At 41.0% G+C, this 24,712-nt stretch overlaps 1 protein-coding gene across 5 annotated transcripts in view; it reads right to left on the reverse strand.

Moving 5' to 3' along the window:
• herc2 (HECT and RLD domain containing E3 ubiquitin protein ligase 2) overlaps positions 1-24,712 on the reverse strand; it is a 238,785-nt gene that overhangs the window by 158,579 nt on the left and 55,494 nt on the right. For all 5 annotated transcript variants that reach the window (XM_060826247.1, XM_060826244.1, XM_060826246.1 and 2 more), the window contains exons 11-16: positions 15,267-15,418; positions 12,513-12,670; positions 11,714-11,827; positions 9,778-10,029; positions 3,988-4,181; positions 2,708-2,908 (exon numbers count right to left, since the gene is read on the reverse strand). In XM_060826247.1, coding sequence (XP_060682230.1) covers positions 2,708-2,908; positions 3,988-4,181; positions 9,778-10,029; positions 11,714-11,827; positions 12,513-12,670; positions 15,267-15,418 — 1,071 coding nt within the window. The remainder of the gene's footprint in view (positions 1-2,707; positions 2,909-3,987; positions 4,182-9,777; positions 10,030-11,713; positions 11,828-12,512; positions 12,671-15,266; positions 15,419-24,712) is intronic.

Below are 24,712 nucleotides of genomic sequence, written 5' to 3' on the forward strand. Positions count from 1 at the left end.
AAAAAAAATCAGATGAAGGGATCCAGCTCGAGAGAGGAAGTTGGAAATAGGTGAAAATGTCCATTGAACAGAAGAGAATTCCTGCCTGTATACATTTATCTGCTAACAGGACACCCCGAGACATCTCTCAATCACCCTCAAATTTCGGCTCAAACAGTTCCCATCCACCACTATCATCCTCCTTCGTCTAGCTGAGCTTGTGTTCTCATTTACCATTTGTCCATTATCTCACTTTCCCAAGTCAGAGGTGTTATCTTGAGTATCCAGATGGACCCAAGATACACTCATTTTTGGTGATGTATGTAGAATACTCAGAGTCAATCCAACTCAGGCCCCTCCCACAGCTCTTTTTCCAGTATATTCATGACTTTATCAGTGCCATGACTTGTTCTCATCTGCTTTCCCTAGAACATAGAAAAGTACAGCACAGAACATGCCCTTTGGCCCACGATGTTGTGCCAAGGGTTAATCCTAATGTAAAATAAAATAACTTCACCTACGCACCCCTCAATTCACTGCTATCCATGTGCATGTACAGCAGTGGCTTAAAATATCCCTAATGACTCTGCTTCCACCACCACCTCTGGCAACGCATTCCATGCATTCACAACTCTCTGTGTAAAGAACCTACCTCTGACATCTCCTCTATTCCTTTCCCATAATACTTTAAAACCATGAGCTGGGGAGGAGTCTCTGGCTATTGACTCTATCTATTCCTTTCATTATCTTGTATACCTTGATCAGGTCTCCTCTCGTCCTCCTCCTCTCCAGAGAGAAAAATCTGAACTTTTTCAACCTTTCTTCATAAGGCAAGCCCTCCAGTCCAGGCAGCATCCTGGTAAACCTTCTTTGCACCCTCGCCAATCCTCTGTATCTTTGCTATTGTAGGGCGACCAGAACTGGACACAGTATTCCAAGTGTGGTCTCACCAGGGACTTGTAGAGCTGTAGCAAAACCTCGCGGCTCTTAAACTTGATCCCCCTGTTAACTTTGGCAGTGGCAACTTTGAGGGATCTATGTACTTAAACACCATGATCCCTCTGTTCCTCCACATTGCCAAGAATCCTGTCTTTAATCCTATATTCAGCATTCGAGTTCGACCTTCCAAAATGCATCCCTTTGCATTTATCCAGGTTGACCTCCATCTGCCATTTCACAGCCCAGCCCTGCATCCTGTCTATGTCGCAGTGCAGCCTGCAATAGTCCTCGATACTGTTGACGACACCTCCAACCTTTGTGTCATCTGCAAATTTATTAACCCACCCCTCAACCGCCTCATCCAAGTCATTTATAAAAACTACAAAGAACAAAGGACCAAGAACAGAGCCCTGCAGGACCCTACTCAACACTGACCTCCGGGCAAAATACTTTCCATCTACAACCACTCTGCCTTCTGTCAGCCAACCAATTCTGAATCCATACAGCCAAATCTCCCTGTATCTCATACTTCCTGACTTTATGAATGAGCCTACCATGGGGAACCTTGTCAAACGCCTTGCTGATGTCCGTATACATCAAATCCACTGCTCAACCTTCATCAACCCGTCTTATCATCTCCTCAAGGAACTCTAAGATTTGTGAGGCATGACCTGCCCCTCACAAAGCCATGCTGACCGCCTTTAATCACACTATGCTTTGCGAAATAGTCATAAATCCTACCTCTCAGAATTCTTTCCAAAAGTTTGCTGACCACAGATGTGAGACTGACTGGTCTGTAATTGCCAGGGATTTCCCAATTACCCTTCTTGAAAAGAGGGTCAACATTTTCCACCTTCCAATCCTCCAGTACGACTCCTGTGGAGAGTGAGGAGGCAAAGATCTTCGCCAGCAGCTTAGCAACCTCCTTTCTCACTTCCCAGAGCAGCCTAGCTTAAATCTGATCTTGCCCTGGGGACTTATCAACCTTAATGTTTTCCAAAATTTCCAGCCCATCAACTTCATCTATCTTGATCTGGTCAAGCCTGTATCCCAGCTCCTCAAAGTTCTCATTCACAATGAGAACTTTAATTTGCTTCCAATTTCCATCTTCTCTCAGCTTTATCTGTTGCAACTCTGGCTTTTCCCTTGTCTTATAGAGCATGGAAGTAGACCTTCAGTGCAACCTGTCCATGCCAATCAGATATCCTAAACTGATCTAGCCTCATTTGCCAGTATTTGGCCTATATCCATCTAAACCCTTCCTATTCATGTCTCCATTCTCCTTGATTTCTTCCCATTTCTGAAAATAAGCTGTCTACTAAGATTTGTCTACCTACCATTCTCACTGCTACCTCGACGACATGCCCTCACACCCTGTTTCCTGCAAAGACGCCATTCCATTCTTCCAATTTCTCACACCTATTCCAACAATAGTAGATTTCACAACAATGCTTCTGGTTTTCTTTCTCTGTAACAGAGTCTAGCCCATTTCCCGCAATTCCACTCTTGACCTTTCTTGGTTGATGTTGCCAGGCCTGATTTTCTCAGAAATCATGCCCTGAAATTCTGTGTCAGCTACTGAGAAACTCAACCAATTTTAAAAAATGTTATTTGCCTCCGAGTGGATTGGAACAGAATTTTACAAAAAAAAACAATTTTGTGGCGAATTCAACTAGCCTTTTGTATTAGAATAATTTCAGTCTGAATGGGCTACCTTTATCATGAAGAAAATGTTAAACTGGTGAATTGAAACACACAGGTCTTGATTAAGGTACAGGCATGTCATTACCTGAAGTCTCAGCAGGTTGAGTGTTGCAACGGCCATACATTCTTTTTCCTGAGGTGGAGGCCAGTCTGAAGTGCCATCCATTCCTTCACATACTTGCCGCAATAGCAAATCCAGTTGCTCAAAAGTCATCTGGCAAATATCCACAACAAAAGGTACACGAAGGCCAATTGACCATTCTGAACACGAAGACCAAGCAAAGCTCTAAAGCAACAGAAAATAATTTCATACATAAAGCCAAACTATGCCTCTAATACTGTCAGCTTTACGTGTCAGTAACTTTTGCAACTCAAAACCCAAATCACCCTCGGCTGTCTTACTGAGTTCAAATGAACTAAAGGAACCAGGAAGGTACCAGGTTTCATTACCGATAAAACAAAAGCCACAAGTAGGGAACAGATCCATCAGCCGGAGAGTATTAAAACATCTGACTGTGTGGAGTTTGCACGTTCTCCCCGTGTCTGCGTGGGTTTCCTCCGGGTGCTCCGGTTTCCTCCCACAGTCCAAAGATGCGCGGGTCAGGTGAATTGGCCATGCTAAATTGCCCATAGTGTTACGTTAGGGGTATGGGTGGGTTGCGCTGCGGCGGGTCGGTGTGGACTTGTTGGGCCGAAGGGCCTGTTTCCACACTGTAAGTAATCTAATCTGATGATATGCACATTAGCCAAGGACATAACCGGCTCAGGCATGATGCTCTCAATAGGCAAATAACATACTGACATTTAACAATAAATCATGACATAAAGATGGTGGTCACTCAGTTAAAATCTAAGAAATGCAGCCCATCTCTCATGTGACTCAATGAAGTTCAAAACCATAAACAGAAAACAATTGGCACGAGAAAGCAAAAACTTGATTCAATGATTTTCACCCCATTTTGAAGAACAATTTTGACAAAAAGATTCTCACCTTAAACGGGCATAAAAACCCAATTAAAAGCAACTCAAAAAATACAGATTTTTGTTTTAAGAGAAGCATCAAATTCAAATTTGAGGTTTAAGGTTGCCACTTTCTATGATGGGCCATAGGCTAGAGTTGGTTTTGACAAAAAAAAGAGTATGGACAGACTCTGTTTAACTACTTGTGGAACAGGTTGAATGGCAAGTATGGAAACAATTTTCTGAAATAAAAATGATAGACAGACAAACAGAAAAATATCATGCTTTCATCATTACTGAAATCCAACAGTAAGAAAGAAATAGGGTGCAAATTCAATTTCTGTAGAACATGTTACTGAGAGACACAGAGGCAGATATACATTTGAAATACAAATGTCTTTTTACCTGAGCAGCCCCACAAGCAATGCCAACAATGTGCTTGGTATCGAGGCCTGGCAGTGCAGCTGGTTCTGGTTTTGTTATCCTCAAAGTGTCAAAATGCTGACACTGATCATTACTGCCCCAACTATGAACTTCACCATCTTCAGTCAAGACCATGCAATGTGTGGATCCAACAGCAACATCAATCACTTTTTTACCTGCAATTAAACAAAGTAACCTACAAAGCAAATACTTTTTGCATCTGAACAAATATGTAAATGTAAGTGTGCTTACATGAATATATGGACGTTCAAATGGAATTGGAGTCATAATAATTGTACATATTAAACACCCTAAAGCCCTGTTCAACTTTCCTTTAGTGTCTAATAAGTCTCAAAAACATACATTAGGCAAGACAGAAAAATGAATTCGTACTAAAAACTGCCTCTGCTTTTGCAAATCAGAATGTATATTTTTGTACAAGTAATTCAAATAGCAATGCACGCATCACAAACCGGTGTCTGATTAAATGTTCACAAATTAATTTTTGGTTAGGCTCTGTACCCAGCTGCAAATTGAATCATAAACTCAGAAAAGGCCAGATGTTTCCCCTCTCTTTTGCAATACTGTTCAAGTCAACAACTAACATACTATGTGAAATAAGTGTTTCAGATTGAACCAAGTCAATGTTTCCAGTAGAACCAAAAAAATCTATACAAGCAGAATTTTGCAATCATTAATTGAGAAAATAAATCTGAGATTTGCATCAAAATTCCTACTCTACAAGAATCAACAAAACATTTAGTTGCAAAATTAGAACTTTTGGTTATCGAAAATCAACTGAAAAGGAATATCACTATCTCAAAGCACTTCCTGACAACTTAAATCCTTTTAAAATAGTCACTGATTATGTCAGCAACTATAGTTGCCAAATTGCACACTGCAAAGTCTCACACACATCAGTAAAATACATGACTGGATATTTGTTTAATATTGGTTGAGGAATGCATGTTGATTAGACCAATAGGAAAATGCCCCTGTACTTTGAATAGTGGCATAAGATCATATAAGTGGGAAGATTGGGATTTAAAATGATCTTCTGACAATCCTTGGCAGATTTTCCCCTTCCTCTACCCCAGATCTATGAATCTGGAGCTAAAACAAATGTCAGCAAACTCACAAATGTAATGTGGAAAACAGACATCTGTTTTCTGGATTCACCTACTCCCATGAAATACAGCAAATAGAAACTAGGAGAAGTAGGTCATTTGGCCTTTCAAGCCTGCCCCACCATTCAATATGATCATGGCTGACCATACAACTCAGTACCTTTTCCTGCTTTCTCTCATACCATTTATTTCCTTTGGCCTAAAATTAGATCTAACTCCTTCTTGAGAATATTCATTACTGTAGTCTCAATTGTTTTCTGTGGCAGAGAATTCCACAGGATCACCACTCTCTGGTTGAAGATATTTAGTCCTAAATGAGCAACTAAAAATCCTTAGACTAATGATTCCCAGTCCTGAACTCGCTGGTTATCAGGAACATCCTTCCAGTATTTACCATGTCTGGCCCTGTTAGAATTGTATAGGTTTCTGTGAGATCCACATCCCACTCACTGTTCTAAATGCCAATGAATGCAGTCCTAACTGATCCAGTCTTTCTTAATACATCAGTCCTGCAATCCCAGGAATGAACATTGTAAATCTTCACTGCATCCCATCCATAGGCTGAACATCCCTCCTCAAATAAGGAGACCAAAACTACACACAATACACCAGGTGTGGTCTCACCATGGCCCTGCACAATTGCAGCAAAACATCCCTGCTACTGCACATGAATCCACTCAACATACCATTTGCCTTCTTCGCTGTCTGCTGCACCTGCATGTTTACTTTCAGTGATGAATGTATAAGGACTCACAGCTCTTATTGCATTTCCCTACTTCCCAAGCTAATCACCAGTTAATAATCTGCCTTCCTATTTTTCCTACTAAAGTGGATAACCTCACATTTACCCACATTATTCTTCATCTGCCACGCATTTGCCCATTCACTCAACTTGTCCAAGTCACACTGATGAATACCTGTATCCTCCCCACAGGTCAAACTCCCACCCAGTTTCATGTCAATTACAAACTTGGAGATGGCCCCTCCTCTAATTTACTAATATATATTGTGAATAGCAGTGTGCAGTATAACTGCAGTACCCCACTAGTCACTGCCTGCCACTCGGAAAAACTCCTGTTTACCCTGACTCCATTACCTGTCTGCTAATCAGTTCTCTAACTATGTCAATATCCTACACTCAATCCCATGTGCTTTAATTTAGTATTATTCTCCGCTGTGGGACCTTAGAGAAAGCTTTCTGAAATTCCAAGTAAACTGCATCCATGGACTCCCCCTTATAAATTTTATATTAACATTCACAAAAAACTCCAGTAGATTTTCTTAAGCAGGATTTCCCTTTTCTAAATTTATGCTTACTCTGTTCAATCCTGTCACTGTTTTCCAAATGCTTTGCTCCTCAATCATTTATAATAGATTGTAGAATTTTCCACACTACAATGCCAGGCTAACCGGTTTGTAATTTCCTGTTTTCTTTGTACCTCCTTTTTTAAACAGTGGGTTCCTCCAATCTGGAGGAACTATTCCAGTCTCTGTACAAACTTTAAAGATGACCACAAATGCACCCACCATTTCTCCAAGCCGCTTCTTTATTTATTCTGGAATGTAGATTATTGGGCCTAGGGACTTATCAGCCTTTAATTCTACTAATGTCACCAACACCACCTTCCTACCGATACCGATTTCCTTCAGTTCCTCCTTCTCACTGGTTCCTGTGATTCCCAACAGCTTTCAGATTTTATTTGTATCTTCCTTTTTAAGGACAGACCAAAATATGTATTTAATTGATCTGCCATCACTTTGATCCCCATTATAACTCTACTGATTCTAACTGTAAGGGACAAACATTTGTTTGCACTAATTTTTTTCTGTTCACGTATCTACAGAATCTTTTATACTCAGACTGTATGGTTGCCATAAACTTACCCTCATTTCTATTCTGCCCCACATTATCATTTCCTCTGTCCTCCATTGGTGAAGTTTAAGCTTCTCTCAATCCTCAAATCTGCCCCTTCCTCGGCTCTAATATGATCCTGAATTTTCCTTGCTAGGTAGTTCATCCATGTGCTCCTTACATATTTTCTGTTATCTATTCATCGTCATCTCTTTAAGTAACATATCCCAATTTATCATAGCCAATTCGCATCTGTACCATCTTAGTTTCCTTTATTCAGATTCAGGACCCTAGCCTCAGAAGCTACTAAGTCACTCGCCATCTTAATGAAGAATTATATTCCATTTTGGTCACTCTTCTCCAAGGGGCCTCCCAAAGCTATATCATCAATTATTCCTTGCAAACAACTTCTTGCAAAGTCCCTGGGATTCTGCAGACTAATAATCAGCAATTTTCAAAACTGAATACTTCGATCTTATAGAGTCACTGATCGTCGAGAGCTCACTGAAACAACAGGTTTTTAAATTAGTGACGAAACAGCCTGACATGCTTCCCTCATTCAATGCACTCAAATTCCAATGGGAATAACAGAACAGCAATCAGATAAGGCAGCACAAACCATGGCATGAACCTGGATTATTCATATGTAGTCATTCAACAATTTGATTACTTTAGCCATTGGGAACGCAAGGTTTATTTTCAAATTTTGAGAAGATTCAGAGAAACAACAGCAACTTGTATTTAAGAAGATCAACCAACCATGATGCTGAAACAAACTTAGGCATGAAAAGAAAACTAAGACATGAAAAGAAAACTAAGACCAAGTGTCCAACAACTTACTGAAGTGAGCCAGTTTTTAAAAGGAGGAGAGAAACAGAGGGCATGAGAAGCAAAACTCTTGAGTTCAGGGCCCTGACAGCTGAAACCATTAACTTTAATACTGAAACTTATAAGAACAGAATGTGCAAGGGAGGTCAAATTAGAAAAGTAAAGTCCACAAACATAGGAATTCAGAGCTGCAGCAGTCCATTTGGCCCCTTGAACATGCCCTCCCATTCAACAGAGTGAAGTAGTTGGGATTGCTCTTCCTCGAAAGAAGGTGGTTATGGGAAGATCAGATTGAGGTTTTCAAATTCATGAGCAAGCTGGACAGAATTGTTTAGGATGAAGCTGCTTCCATTTGTGAAAAAACAAGAAAAAGACAGCATGGACTTAAAATGATGTACTAACAAAGCAATGGTAATCAGAGAACAAACTTTTTCACACAGCAAATCGTTAGGATATGGAATGCATTGCCTGGAAGTGTAATGGAGACCAGTTTGTGTCAAGAGAGCATTAGATGCCATTTTGGATAGAATTGGTGTGCAGGGATATGGGAAAAAGTCAGAAGATCATTAGATAATAGAGATGGACTGGATAATACAACTAGTGTAGGCATGACTCTTGGAGTGGCCTTCTCTTCTGCACTGAAATAATTCTGTGATCAATAAGGTCAAGCTGATCGAACTGTGGCCTCAGTTCCATGCTCCTGCCTATCTCAATATTCTTTGACTCCCTTATTAGCCAAGAATGCGCCTCCCTCAGCCTTAAAAATATTAATTGACCCTGAATGTCTCCCCCACTCTCTGGTTAAGACTCATGACCCTGAGGGAAAATATTTTTCCTCATCTCTATCATAAATGGAAAATCGCCTTACTTTAAACTACATCCCTTTGTTCTAGTCTCTCATATACCCAAAGTGAACTTTCTTTTAAAATGCACCCCATCAAGTCCCTTGGGATCTTCTATATTTCAGCAAGATTGCATCTTATTTTAGTGAACTCCAATGGGTGCAGGCCTTGCCTACCCAGCCTTTCTTCATCAATATAATACCCAAAGCCCTGGAATCAGTTAAGTGAATCTTCTGAACTGCTTCTAATGTCCAATTATGTCCTTTCTTAAATAGAGACCCAAACTGAATGCAGTAGTTTATTTGAGGTCTCATCAATACTCTAAAAGTATATTTTTATATTCCATCCCACTGGCAATAACCAATAATATTCATTTGTGTTATACGGCAAAGTGGTTTAGTGGTTAGCAATGCTGCCTCACAGTGCCAGGGACCAGGTTCGTTTCTTACCTGGGGCAACTGTCTGTGTGGAGTTTGCACATTCTCCCCATGTCCACATGGGTTTCCTCCCACAGTCCAAAGATGTCCAGGTATGGTAGATTGATTACACTAAACTGCTACATAGTGTCCAGGGATGCACATGTTAGGTGGATTATCCACGGGAAATGTAGGGTTACAGGGGTAGGTTGAGGGGAGTGAGATTAGGTGGAATGCTCTTCAGAGAATCAGTATAGACTTGATGGGTCAAATGCCCTCTTTCCATACAAGAGGGATTCTATGATTTACCTACAAACTAACTTAGTGATTCAGGTCCAAGGATACCAATTCTCTGTATTGCAGAGTGTTCTGCAATTTCCCCCTATTTAAATAATATGCTTGTATGGTGCAAGGCTGAGAGTTATTGAAATATAGAAAAGTGAGGTCATGGAGGGAGCTGAAAATAAGGAAAAAGTGTACAAATAAAAAATAATTGAGGAGATGACAAAGCAGGAGCTAACGGAGGTCAGTGATCATAGGGGTGAGGGATAATTGAGATTTGCTTTGAGTTAGGCTAAAGGCAATGGAAGGACAATATAGGGTGACCAGCCAGCAGACCACTGGAATAGTCTAATTTAAAAAGCAGCAAAGTCATGAATGAGAAATTCGATTTAGCAGGAGATAAGCAGAGACTAAATAATACTAACCCTGAAGACACTCCAACAATTTTGGATATCGCACATGCTCTTCAGTTCCATGTCCAAGTCTTTGGGTATCACCTTTTCCCCAGGTGTAAATCTGTCCATCTTTTGTAATTGCAACGGAAAACTGGCTGCCGCAGCGTACTTTTATAATGTCAAGGTCTTGGAGCTTTTCGATCAACTTAGGGGTTTTACAGCCATCACTGCCACCTCTGCCCAATTTTCCATAGTCACCATCTCCCCAGGACCATACTTGACCTGTACAGAAATTTAAAATGACACAAAACGCTCAATAAATCTTCCAGACGGATCTTGAAATAATGCAATACTGATAAAACATTATTCATTCAAAATAATTTGAAAATTTTTCTTATTGTACAAGGATACCAGAGCTAAAATGAGTACATAACAGCTAAGGAGATACTCCAGTCTCAAACCTTTCCTTATCATAAGTACTGTAGCTTCTTGTAGGCCAAAATTGCTGCTATGAACAGAACAATTCAATTGTACAATAATAGATCACATCAAAAATGTCTCCTTCCATACAACGACCTAACCTTTAGAAGATGAAATACCACACTTGATCAAAATCAGAAGTGCTTCTTGCAGATGATATAACATAATGCACAAACACAAATAGTAATTTGCGACATGAAACACCACCCTAAATAGTGATCAAATTGCCACGGTTCTTTTTGGTACATTCAATCATGGGATTACGGGGTCTCTGGAAAGACCTGCATTTATTGACCTTCCTTTGAGAATTACCCTCAAAAAGATAGTGGTTATTGAACCACTTCAGAAAAGGTTAACAGTCAAGCACATGTTGTAAGCCTGAAGTCACGTATTGACTGGACCCGGTAAGGATGGCAGTCTTCCTTACTCAAAAAGGATATTACTAAATCAAAAACTATTCTAGCTTCTTATTCCAAGGTTAGTTAAATTAATTTAATTTACATTCCCCAACTGCCAAGAAAAATCATATCTGGAATACATTATTAGCCAAGGCCTCTAGATTACTAGTACAGCGTCAGAGCAACTGTGCTGACTGTGCTACCTGCTGCAGTGAAAACACCCATACCATTGCCATGCTGTATTTGCCCATATTCTCACTGCACTTAATCTCTGAAGGCAAGACTTCCTCGTATTTTCTTTTCCTTTTCAACTGTTGGCCATCTTGCATTTCACATGTTTGACTAAGATGGCAGACAATTTTCACACCCAGGATGTGGGTGTCCCTGGCTCAGCCTGCATTTACTGCTCATCCCTAATTGTTAAAAGTCAACCATATTACTGCGGGTCTGGAGCCACATTTAGGCCAGATCAAGTAAGGATGACAGATTTCCTTCCTCAAAGGGCACAAGTGAACCAGATGGCTTTTTCCCCCAACAATGAGCAATGCTTTCATGGTCATCATTAGACCTTTAATTCCAGATTCTTCATTAAAATTCAAAATTCCACCATCTACCATGGCGATATTTGAACCCAGATCCCCTGAACAAGAGCTGAGTTTCTGGGTTAATAGTGTCGCAATAATACACAAGGCCATCGCCTCCCCATAAATCACCGGATCCCTGACCTCCCCTAATATAACTTCCTTCAATAAGTCATATATCACAAATACATTTACAATTAAAACATTCCCCCTTCTTCATTTGCAGAGATTAAACTTGAGATATCAAATACCAATAACCTGAGGAAAGACAACCAGCCTATTATTTTTTAAACAATACTGCATCCAAGCTTCCTATGAACAATCCCAGTCTTTTGACCAACAATACTATTTAGGAGAGTATTCCAATTAGGGATCACTCTTTCCATACAAAGTCGGTACTTCAGCTTTGAATTTGCATGTTAGCACATTAACTCCTACCTCTGCAATCTACATAGTACAGTTTCTGTTTAACTTAAATAGTGCTGCAAGTTAATCTTTATCATTTACCATTCTCAGCCACTGCTAGAGTCTGGGCATCACCACTGCCACATGCGACATCGATAATTTTCAATCCTTTCAGTCCAGTCACCAATATGGGTGTAGTCTGATCTTCACTGGACCCTGGAAAGACCAGAGATTACCAAGTTTAAGGTTTAAAAATAGAACACATTTTCTTTTCACTGATTACAGCAGAACTTGGAAGAAATGAAAATTTGGTTCAAAAAAAACTTTCAAAAAGAAAAGGTGAACATTTTCAGTTCATCAAATGCAGTAAAAACTAAAACAGTCAAAATTGTTAGTATATGGTGTCCTTTCAATTCTGTTACAGCTAATATGTTTCATCACACATCGATGAAACTCTAAATATGAAGAGCCAAGATTTCCATCAGATATTTCTTTCAGAAAAATCAAATACATTTGCAATAAGAATCTACAAAGATGTTGCAAAGAGTCAGCACTTTTCCAAGGTGCATCTCAGAAGTCTCAAGCTACAGGGATTTACAAAAATTAGAGATTCAGTTGTACTGCCTCCTCACAATTTGGGTAGAGATAAATCATGAAAAGAACAAATGTTCATAAACATTTATCCCTTTGTAAAATAAGGAGAATTTATCTCAAGCTTTTCAACATCATTAGGAACTTGAAAATAATCAAAAATTTCTGATTCAGACAATTCCAAAGCAAAGATATAGTAATTTGCAAACCAAAGAACAGTTTACTACAATACCCATGATCTAAAGATGAAATATGCTCGACATCTTTTACAATTCGGATAGAATTTCCAGCAGATAAATTGCATCAATACCATGTCCAAGCCGGCCATAGTTTCCTCTTCCCCATGTATACAGTTCCCCTTCTGAGGTTATAGCTGCACTGTAGGTGCTTCCACAGGCCACATGAACAACATGCTTTCCCACTTGCTTTCCTGACAAAGCAGCTATCATCTTTGGCTCCTCAAGAGAACTGTTGAAAGCACACACAAAAAATTATAGAACAAAATATATTCTTTTCAACCGTCTGAAGTTACTTAATAATTATGCTTAATATCTATTTACCGTCACAGTTGGAAAGTTTGTTCATGCCCAAATTATCACTGTAAATCAAATCACCATGCATTTAAAAAGGCATTTGCAAATTTTAAAACATTTCTTGCATGATGTTATATTCCACGATACAAAAAAATTAAAAACAACGGACTGGTCAGCTCCAGATTGAGATTAACGTTAGCTTTTCTTTGTTCTAACATACTTTTAGACTAACTGGTATTTAATCCATTACCTATATAGTAACTGAGCATTACTAGATTGAAAATTTGGTTATATAGATAAAACTGCCTATTTTGGAATTGCTGCAAATGTGTTGCTGGTCAAAGCACAGCAGGTTAGGCAGCATCTCAGGAATAGAGAATTCGACGTTTCGAGCATAAGCCCTTCATCAGGAATAAGAGAGAGAGAGCCAAGCAGGCTGAGATAAAAGGTAGGGAGGAGGGACTAGGGGGAGGGGCGATGGAGGTGGGATAGGTGGAAGGAGGTCAAGGTGAGGGTGATAGGCCGGAGTGGGGTGGGGGCGGAGAGGTCAGGAAGAGGATTGCAGGTTAGGAGGGCGGTGCTGAGTTGAGGGAACCGACTGAGACAAGGTGGGGGGAGGGGAAATGAGGAAGCTGGAGAAATCTGAATTCATACCTTGTGGTTGGAGGGTTCCCAGGCGGAAGATGAGGCGCTCCTCCTCCAGCCGTCGTGTAGTTGTGTTCTGCCGGTGGAGGAGTCCAAGGACCTGCATGTCCTCGTTGGAGTGGGAGGGGGAGTTAAAGTGTTGGGCCACGGGGTGATTGGGTTGGTTGGTTCGGGCGGCCCAGAGGTGTTCTCTGAAGCGTTCCGCAAGTAAGTGGCCTGTCTCACCAATATAGAGGAGGCCACATCGGGTGCAGCGGATGCAATAGATGATGTGTGTGGAGGTACAGGTGAACTTGTGGCGGATATGGAAGGATCCCTTGGGGCCTTGGAGGGAAGTGAGTGTGGAGGTGTGGGCGCAAGTTTGGCGGATATTGAACAACTTTTAAGAATACATGGAATTATGCAGAATATCCAGCATGTAACATTTAATTCTGACATACACGGGTAGGTAGAGTTACCAGAGGATGGTATTAGATCAAAGTGGAGAAGACAGTCCACCCACTTCACTCAAGTTGACAAGCATCAGAGCAACATTGATAGAAATCTACAAACAAAACGTCAGTCTCTGCACCAAGACAAGGAGTGGTACACAATATAAAGGAGCTCCCGCAGAATGGCATGTTTAGTGAAAAATTAAAAACATGTAAAATTTACATGCCTAGCTGGCAACGCACAAATAATGTGTTTGCTTGGCTTTCACGTAATCCTAAGGTTTTAAGAAGTTGACATTGGGGAGAAGTGGAACAGATACTCGCCTTTCACATCTTTAAACTTTTCCTGCCTTAGTCAACTTTCTGATAAAAGTAACATCACCACCATTTCAGAGACCTGTAGGACTTTGCTCTCATTAGAGTGACAATTAGTGGTGGTTTAACATGATCGCCACGACCGCCAGGCAAGGGGTGAGGTCAAGAAGGTGAGACCTTCATGATAAATTCAGTTCAGCAAGTTAAATTGACAAAAAACAACTTGTTTGGTAATAACTGGCACCAAGATGGCAATCCCAAACAGCAAGTACAGAGGCTAATGGTATTGGGCATACTAAGAAAACGCATTCCTCTAAGACTGATTGATCTGGAATGTGGGTCGAGTAAAAGATGTTACATCTTGCAACTTCTGCTGGAGTGGGCATAAGTTGGCAAAAGGTTCACAAACTGGTTAAGAGTAACATTGCTCACCATTGTGTTTTCACATACATCGTGCACTTCAATGAGCACAAAAGTTCACAGTAACGAGTACTGTATACAGTTCTGGTCACCTTGCTGTAGGAAGGATATTATTAAATTGGAGAGGGCTCAGAAATGATTTACCAGGAGGTTGCCAGGACTGGAGGGTTTCAGTTATAAGGAAAAGCTGGATAGGTTGGGTCTTTTTTCACCAGACCACATGAGATTGAAAGGTGACAGTATCTAGGTTTATAAAATCATGAGGGGCATAGATAAGGTGACTAACAAAGGTATTTTCCCTTTGGTGGTAGCAGAGTTCAAAATTAGGGCATATGTTTAAGGCGAGAGGAGAAAGATTTAACAGGGACCTGAGGAGCAACTTTCCCCACACAGACAGTGGTTCATATGTGCAATGAGCTGCCAAAGGAGGTGGTAGATGCAGGTACAGTTACAACATTTAAAGACATTTGGAAAGGTACATGAAGAGGAAAGGTTTAGAGGGATATGAGCAGGCAAATGGGTCTAGTTTAATTAGGGAAACTTGGTTGGCAAAGACAAGTTGGACCAAAGGGTCCAGTTCCATGTTGTATGGCTCTATGACTTCATAAGTTCCAGCAAACTTAACTATTTGAGGTCTTTATGGATTTCCTTTTAACTTCACTAATTCAGTTATGCATCATCAATGTATCAATTTTTTTTAAGAGAAGTTCCAATACATACACAGTATCTCCATGGCCAAGTCTTCCACCATCACCACATCCCCAAGAGAACACCTCCCCAGCTGCTGACAAGGCTAGAAAATGTTGGCCATCTGGATGCGATGCAACTTTTACAATGTTCCTTGAGGCAAGTCCCTGAACCAACTGAGGTGCCTTTCATTAAAATAAAAATGAGAAATTAGGACCACATCAGCAACTCTAAACAGGATTCTTAAAATATCTAATCTTAAACATACCAACACAATATTCAACAGCAAATCAGACTCTCACACTAGAAAGACTACAATGGAAGCATACAACCACTGCAAAACAAAATCAGAAAGAAAATGTTAAAAATCACACAACACCAGGTTATAGTCCAACAGGCTTAATTGGAAACAACGTTTTTTGAGTGCTGCTCCTTCATCAGGTCGTTGAGGAGTATAAGATGATAAGACACAGAATTTATAGCAAAAGTTTACAGTGTGATGTAACTGAAATTATACATTGAAACAAACCTTGATTGTTTGTTCAATCTCTCATCTGTTAGAATGACCATGTTAGTTTCACTTCTTACATATGTAAATCACAAAAAAATTACATTTTCAAGTGAACTTGAACAATTGGTGTCAGCCCAGACAATATATTAGATATTAGCATCCCTCTGGGCTGTTGTCTGTGCCATAATGTACAGACTGATTCTAATCTAAAAAATGAATTAACAGAATCTTACATGGATCCATGCAGTTTTTGAGCAAAATACAATGTAACTGTGCAAGGACGAATTCACCCCACAAATGCGCGTGTGCAGGGGTTGGGGTTGAGTGTGTCTGTGAGACAGAGAGAGAGAGAGACAGAGAGAGCACACCTGTGTGTGTATGCGTGGTGCAATGGGGTCACCTGTAGTGTGACATGAACCCAAGGATCCACACCCATGGATACCACCATTACACATGGTGGTACATGGCAGGTACTCATGCGACTCAGCCAACATTGTCTATCTCATACGCTGGAGGCAAAGATGCCCCAAGGCATGGTACATTGGCGAGACCAAGCAGAGGCCACGGCAACGGATGAATGGGTACCGCACAACAATCAACAGACTGGAGTGTTCCCTCTCAGTGGGAGAACACTTCAGCGGTCTAGGACATTTGACCTCGGACCTTAAGGTGACCATCCTCTAAGGCGAACTTCAGGACAGGCAGCAGTGAAAAGTGGCTGAGCAGAGGCTGATAGTCAAGTTCGGTACTCATGGGGAGGGCCTCAACCGGGACCTTGGGTTCATGTCACACTACAGGTGACCCCATTGCATTGCACTATACACACACAGACCCGCACACACACAAGTTTGTGGGATGAATTTGTACTTGCAGTGACACTGTACTTTGCTCAAAAACTGCATGGATCCACGTAAGACTCTTAGCTCAATTTTTAGATTAGAGTCAGTCTAAACATTATGGCACAGACAATAGCACACAGGGGCGAACACCTTCAACACTTTATCTGGGCTGACACCAATTGCTGAAGTTAATCTGAGAATGTAACTTTTTTAAAAAGTTGCGATTTACATATGAAAGAAGTGAAACTAACATGGTCATTCTAACAGATGAGATACTTCACAAACAATCAAGGTATTTTTCAATGTATAATTTCAGTTACATAACACTGTAAACTTTTGCTATAAATTCTGTGTCTTACAACCTTATCCTCCACAACCACCTGACGAAGGAGCGTCGCTCCGAAAGCTAGTGCTTCCAATTAAACCTGTTGGACTATAACCTGGTGTTGTGTGATTTTTAACTTCCAAATTAGGAAGAAAATGGCTTTATTAAGAATGGCAATAAAAGCCATTCCAAGTGAGAAGGAGAAGAAAAGTGAGAGAATATTAACATCTGTTAACTGAGGTCGGCATTAAGAGAGATTGAAATCACAGAGTGATATACAAGTTGCACTCATATTACATTGTTAATGACAGCCAAAATATTACATTAACGGTAAGCAAAACCAGCTGCAAACTTGCCAACATTCACAAATGGATTGTGAGTGCTTTCTCAAAATCTGCCCTATTCATGGTTCCATGAGAAAACTGCTGCAAGTGTGCACCATTCTATTACAGTTAACCCTGGGCATTTGCTGTCTGCAACTTCGATAGTGCCTACACAACTGCCACCACCTCCAACAAAGAGGGAAAAGAAAATGATATGACATGTCTACGTTCTGCTTTCTATAGGTGACCTAAATGCATTAAGCTTTAATTCCTAATATGCCAGTAGGAACCAACTTGACATATTTTCAGGAAAATTATTTGCTATTTAATTTGGGAGTGCAGTGCTGGAAAAGCACAGCCGGTCAGGCAGCATCCGAGGAGCAAGAGAATCGACTTTTTAGTATATACTATACTTTTTAGTATAGGCCCTTCATCGGGAATGAGGCTTGTGGGTCGGGGAGCTGAGAGATAAACAGGAGGGGGGTGGGGAGGCAGCTGAGGAAGCGATAGGTAGATGAAGGTGAGGAGGAAGCTGATAGGTCAGAGGAGGGTGGAACGGATGGATGGGAAAGGTGAATGGACAGTCAGGAGGGTGGTGCCGAGTTGGAGGCTTGGGACTGGGGTAAAGTGGGGGAGGGGAAAATGAGGAAATTGTTGAAAACCACATACATCCTGTGTGGTTGCAGGGTCCCCAAGGCAGAATATGAGGCGCTCTTCCTCCAAGGGTCGAGTGGTAATGGTTTTGGCAGTGAAGGAGGCCCAGGACCTGCATGTTCATTGCGGAGTGGGCGGGGCAATTGAAGTGTTCAGCCACGGTGCGGTGGGGTTGGTGGGTGTGGGTGTCCTGGAGATGTTCTCCAAGACGATCCGCAAGAAGGCATCCTGTCTCCCCAATGTAGAGAGAACCACATCAGATGCAACATATACAATAGATGATATTAATAGAGGTACAGGTAAATTTCTGTCGAATGTGGAAGGATCCTTTGGGGCCTTGGATGGAGGTGAGGTAGCGGTGTGGGCACAGGTTTTGCACTTCCTGCGGTGACAGGGAAAGGTGCCAGGAGTGGAGTCTGGGCTGGTAGGGAGTCCGCGGAGGGAACAGTCTCTCCGGAATGCTGATAGAGGTGGGAGGGAAATATATCTCTGGTGGTGGACTCCGTTTGGAAGCGGCACAAGTGGCAGAGGATGATGCAATGTATTTGCTATTTAGTTGTATGTCTGCCACTCTATGTGAAGATTTTAATATTTCAGTTGATCTGGGCTATATGTATCGATTTGAAATTATTCAGTGGCTCTGTAATTTCAAACTCTCATTTTGGCCGTGAATAAGATAGTTTTGGCAAATAGGGTTAAAGAGAATCAAAAGAGATTCTATAAATATATTAAGGGCAAAAAGAGTAATTAGGGAGAGAATAGGGTCTCTTAAAGATCAACGAGGCTATCTATGTGGGGAACCATTGGAGATGGGCGAGGTACTAAATAAATATTTCAAGTCAGCATTTATTGTGGAGAAAGACATGGAAGCTAGGGAACTTTGACACATAAATAGTGATGGATTGAAAAGTGCCCATATTACAGAAGAGGTGGTGCTGGAGGTCTCAAAACATATAAAAGTAGATAAATCCCTGGGATCAGATCAGGTGTATCTCAGAACTTTGTGGGAAGCAAGGGAAAAGATTGCTAGGCCCCTTGCTGAGATATTGTATCAACAGCCACAGGTGAGGTGCCGGAGACAACAGCATGACTAGCGTAGTGCCATTACTTAAGAAAGATGTTAAGGAAAACCTAGGGAACTGTAGACCAGTGAGCCTAATGTCTAAATTGTTGGAGGGATTCTGAGGTACAAAATTTACATGCATTTTAAAAGGCAAGGACTGAGGAGGGATAGTCAACATGGTTTTGAGGGCCAAGGTTTTCAGATGGGCCAAGGACTGTCAGCTGGAGTTCAGTTTAGATAAATGTGACGAGTTGCATTTTGATAAGGCAAATGAGGGCAGAACTTATACAGTTACCATTAGAACCATGGGTACAGTTGCCAAACAAAGAGACCTAGGGGCATAAGTGCATAGTTCCTTGCAAGTACTGTCACAGGCAGGCAGGGTGGTGAAGGTGGCATTTGACACACTTGCCTTTATTGATCAGTGCATTGCGTAAAGGAGATAGGACTTCATGTTGTGAATGTACAGAACATTGGTTTGGCCACTTTTAGCAGAGGATGTTCAATTCTGGTCTCCCTGATACAGGAAAGATATTGTTAAACTTGAAAGGATTCAGAGAAGATTTACAAGGAAATTTCCAGGAGTGGAGGGTTTGAGCTATAGGGAGAGACTGAATAGGTTGAGGCATTTTTTTCCCCTGGAGTATTGGAGGCTGAGGGGTGACCTTACAGAAGGTTATAAAATCATGAAGGGCATGGATAGAGTGAATAGCCAAGGTCCTTTCCACAGGGTGGGGGAATGCAAACTTGGGGCATAGGTTTAAGGTGAGAGGGGCAAGATTTAAAAGGGACCTGAGCAGCAACGTTTTCACAGGTGGTGTGCATATAGATTGACCTGCCAGAGTAAGTGGAGGACAGGTACAAATTACAACAATAAAAGACATTTCGATGAGAACATGAATTGGAAAGGTTTAAAGGGATATGACCCAAGTGCTGGCAAATGGGGCTAGATCAGTTTAAAATATCTGATGGTCATGAATGATTTGGAGCGAAAGGTCTGATTCCATGCTGTACAAGCCTATGACTCTATGACTCTAAGTGACACCACCACCAATTCCCTCACGTATGGCTTTGTGTAGATAAAGCAGCTATAGCTTGAATCGAACCAGGTCTTTATTTCATCAATGCAGCAGAGTGCCTTGGGGATGAACACTGAGCGACTCAGCACCGAAATGCATATGCACCATCCATGGCCAATTAAGGAAGTTGAGGTTAGCACAGAATTAAAAAAAACACAGGTTATTGCAAAGAATAGTGACAGCCAAGGCCATTGGTAAAATTTAATACACCAAAGGGAAAGGAGAAATTGAAGTATGATAAAACTACCAAGAAATATAAGAACAGATAACAACACTTTTACAATTATATCAGAAAGGAAAAAAATAGCGAAATTAATTGTTAGTCGTTTCAAAAGCTGAGACTGGAAAGTTACGAATGAGATACAATGAAAAAGTTGAGACTGACAAATATCCTCTGTCTGTCTTCACAGCAGAAAACAGTGAAAAAACACCAAGAATTGCAGAAAACTGCCAAAACTGGGTGAGCTGCCTCACAGACAACTCAAGCATCAGCTGACATTGATACAATTCTCAGTATCACTAACAGACTACATCCCCAACAGGAAGCACTCATAGGACTAATTGTGTGCCAAACAATATAAACAGCAAGTGATAAACAGAGCTAGGTTATTACACAGCCTTTTGCTCTATACTCCTGCAACATCCAGTCATTAATAGGTGCAGTCAAATAAAGTTCACTTGTGAAAAAGGCTCCACAAATATCCCCATTCTCACTATCAGAGCAACACAGCACATCAGTGCAAAAGATAAGACTGAGATATTTGCAACAAACCTCAACCAGAAGTAATGAGTGGATGATCCATCTCGACATCTTCCCAACATACCCAGTATCACCAATGCCAGTCTTTAGCTAATTTGATACATTCCAGCGATGTCAAGAAGCAGCTACAGGTACTGGATATTGCAAAGGCTTTAGCCTCTGATAGCATTTTTGCAATTGTACTAAGGACTGGTGCTCCAGAAGTTGCTACGATATAACCAAGCTGTTCCAGTATAGCTACAGAACCGGTGTGTGATTGGCAAAATAGAAAATTGTCCAGGTATGTCCTGTACACAAAACGTGAGATCCAACCCAGCCAATACTGCACCAATCTGTTCTTGAGCATCAGTAAAATGGTGGAAGATGTCATCGACAGTGCTATCAAATGGCACTTGCTTAGCAGCAATCTGCCCACTGTCGCTCAGTTCATGTTCTACCAGGGCCACTCAGCTCCTGACCTATGGCCTTAATTTAAATATGTGAGGAGAAAGTGAGGACTGCAGATGCTGGAGATCAAAGCTGAAAATGTGTTGCTGGAAAAGTGCAGCAGATCAGGCAGCATCCAAGGAGCAGGAGAATCGATGTTTTGGGCATGAGCCCTTCTTCTGAAGAAGGGCTCATGCCCGAAACGTCGATTCTCCTGCTCCTTGGATGCTGCCTGACCTGTTGCGCTTTTCCAGCAACACATTTTCAGCTTAATTTAAATATGAACAAGTAGTGAATTCCAATAGTGAGGAGGCAGTAATTGCCCTTGACATCAAAGCTACATTCAACCAAATATGGCATTAAGAGGCCTAACAAAACTAGTGTCAATGAGATTCAGAGGAAAACTCGCCACTGATTGAAGTCACACCTAGCACAAAGGAATATAGTTGTAGTTGTTAGAGGTCAATCGTTTTGGTTCCAGGACATCTCTGCAAGAGTTGCTCAGGGTAATATCCTTGGTCCAAACAGCTTCAGCTGTTTCATCAACAACCTTCCCTTCATCATAGAAGTGGGGATATTCGCCAATAATTGCAAAATGTCCAGCAGAAATCGGTGACTCCACAGATACTGAAGGGATGCATGTCCAAATACATCAAGACCTGAATAATAACCAGCGCTTGGGCTGACAAATAGCAAGAAATATTCATGACATATAACTGCCAGGCAATGACCAGCTCCAACAGAACTTAACCGCTGTCCCTTGAAAGTCAATGACATTAGCATTGCTGAAGCACACGCTAACCACCAGGAGGGTCCTATTGATCAGAAATTCAACTGGACTAGTTATACCTATACTATGGTCACAACAGTAAGTCAGAGACTAGGAATCCTGCAGAGAATAACTCACTTACTGACTCCCCAAAGCCTGAATCTCCAACATGACACAAATCAGGATCGTGATGAGATGCTCCCACTTTCCTGAATGGATAAAGCTACAACACTTAAGCAGCTTGACAACCATCCAGGACAAAGCAGCCTGCTTAGATTGGCACCATAGCGACAAACATTCACACCCTCCACTACCAATGCATTGCAGCAGCAGCATGTACAAGGTGCACTGCAGGAATTCAAAGATCCTTAGACAGCGCCTTCCTAACACACAACTACCATCTAGAAGATCAAGGGCAGCAAATATATGGGAACATCTCCCCTGCGATAACTCTCCAAGCCACTCACTATTCTGACTTGAAAATATATGATCATTCATTCATTGCTCTTCGATCAAAATCATCATAAACTCTCCCCAGTAGCATGATGGGTATCTCCATGATTGTAGCAGTTCAAGAAGGCAGTTCAACAACATCTTCTCCAGAGCAATTTGGAATGGGCAATAAATGCGGATCCAGCCAGTGAAACATACTCTCCCAAAGTACTTACTCCAACCTATTATCAAGATGCCAGTTGTGGGATATTTCAAAATCCATAATGAAATTAGGCAGAGTCAACATAGTTTTGTGAAGGGGCAATCATGTTTGACAAATGTATTATGGAAGCCTTTAAGGACGTAATAAGCAAGATGTATAAAAGGAAACACCAGATCTAGAGTAGCTGCATTTCTAAGAGGCATTTGATATTGTGTCACATGTAAAAGTTACTGCACAGGATTAGAGATTGTAGCATCAGGAATGATATAAACACAGACGTAGCTAACTAACAGGAACAGAGTCTGGATCATCATCAGGTTGGCAAGCTATAAGCAGTGTGGCAAGCTATAAGCAGTATGGTACCACTTGGTCCAGTCTTGGAGCTTCAACTATTTAAGATTTACATTAATGATACAAATCCATGAACCAATGCACTGTCACTAAATTTGTTAGTGATACAAAGATAGGGAGGACAAACCTATTTGTTGTGAGGAGAATAAAGGATGTTTGCAAAGCGAGAGATAAATCAGTGGTCTAAAACCTGGCAGATGCACTATAACGCAGGAAAATGTAACACTGTACACTTAGGTGGGAAGGATAGAAAAATCAGATTATATAAAGAGACAGTTACATATGCGATAATATGTTAGAGTTCTCAAGTGTCCTTGTAGACAAATTACAACATGTTAGCATGTAGGCATAGCAAAGCAACTTGAATGCTGGCCTTTATCATAATGGGGATGAAATACTTAATGCCTTACTACAATGATATCAAGCATTATTGAACTGCACCAAGAATATTGAACAGTTCTGGTGTCCTTATTAAAGGAAGGATATACTTGTATCTGAAACAGTTTAGAGCAAGTTCACTAGATCGATTCCTGTAATGAATGGCTATCTTCTGAGGAGAGTTTGAGCAAGTTAGGCTATACTTATGGAAGCTTAGAACAATGAGAAATAATCTTCTTTAAAAGTAGGAAGATCCTGGATAAACTTGACAGGGTACATGCACATTGTCAGAGAATAGTGCCACTAGTGAGGAAATCTGAAACCATGGGACAGTTAAAAATAAAGCATAACCCAATCAAGACTGTGATTAAGGAGAAGCTATTTTCTTAAAGGATCATTCATCTTTGAATTTCCGCTTCACAGAATGGTGGAGGTTTTGAGTCATTGAATAGGTTTAGAGATTTTGAGTAAAATTTTTGTTTTGGGCAGGGGGGTGTGGTTGCACATGCTTTGCATGCTGTGCTTTCATCCTTTTGTTGTGCGCGTGGAAAGCAGAAAATGCAAAAAGGCTGCTTAATCTATGCAAACCCAAAAGATCCAAGCTTCAGCATTCATATAACTAAAATATCACTTCATGAACCGATGTAAATATGGGTCTGGAACTTAGAACATAGAACATAGAACATAGAAGGATACAGCGCAGTACAGGCCCTTCGGCCCTCGATGTTGCGCCGACCGAATCCTACCTAACTTATACTAGCCCAATAACTTCCAAATGCCTATCCAATGCCCGCTTAAATGACCATAAAGAAGGAGAGTTCACCACTGATACGGGCAGGGCATTCCATGAACTCACAACTCACAACTTCTTGCGAGGTTGCTAATTCTGGTTGCGCATATTACTGGAGGTCAGATGATAACCTTTCTGACAATATGTCAAGTGGTCACATCACTCTTGCAAATGTTGTTGTTAAGGTTAGTTTGACTCAAGTACTTTTGTTCAATGTTTCAGGAACTGTTTCTTCTTACATCCAACTGAACTGCCTGCTGATTTGGTTGCAGAGAGCACCTCCTTGCAAGCTCCAAAGGAAGTTAGCAATTTTAAATGTTTTAAATTTAAAAGTACGTTAAGTATCCCCTGGGCAGAGTTAGAGAGGATGAGACTGTCAAGAGGAAGAACAACAATTCACTTTCTCTCACAAAATGATAGTCCAAGGGAGTGGAGGCTCAGGTAAATGCCCAAATGAGCCAACTAGACCAAACATTTGCCATATATGTCTATATATTTTAGATTAGGACTTTTTTTACAAACAAGAGCAGTTAACTGGTCATTTCTCTCATTTGTT

Source organism: Hemiscyllium ocellatum, chromosome 6 (assembly GCF_020745735.1).
Source record: "Hemiscyllium ocellatum isolate sHemOce1 chromosome 6, sHemOce1.pat.X.cur, whole genome shotgun sequence".
Taxonomy (NCBI): Eukaryota; Metazoa; Chordata; class Chondrichthyes; order Orectolobiformes; family Hemiscylliidae; genus Hemiscyllium; species Hemiscyllium ocellatum.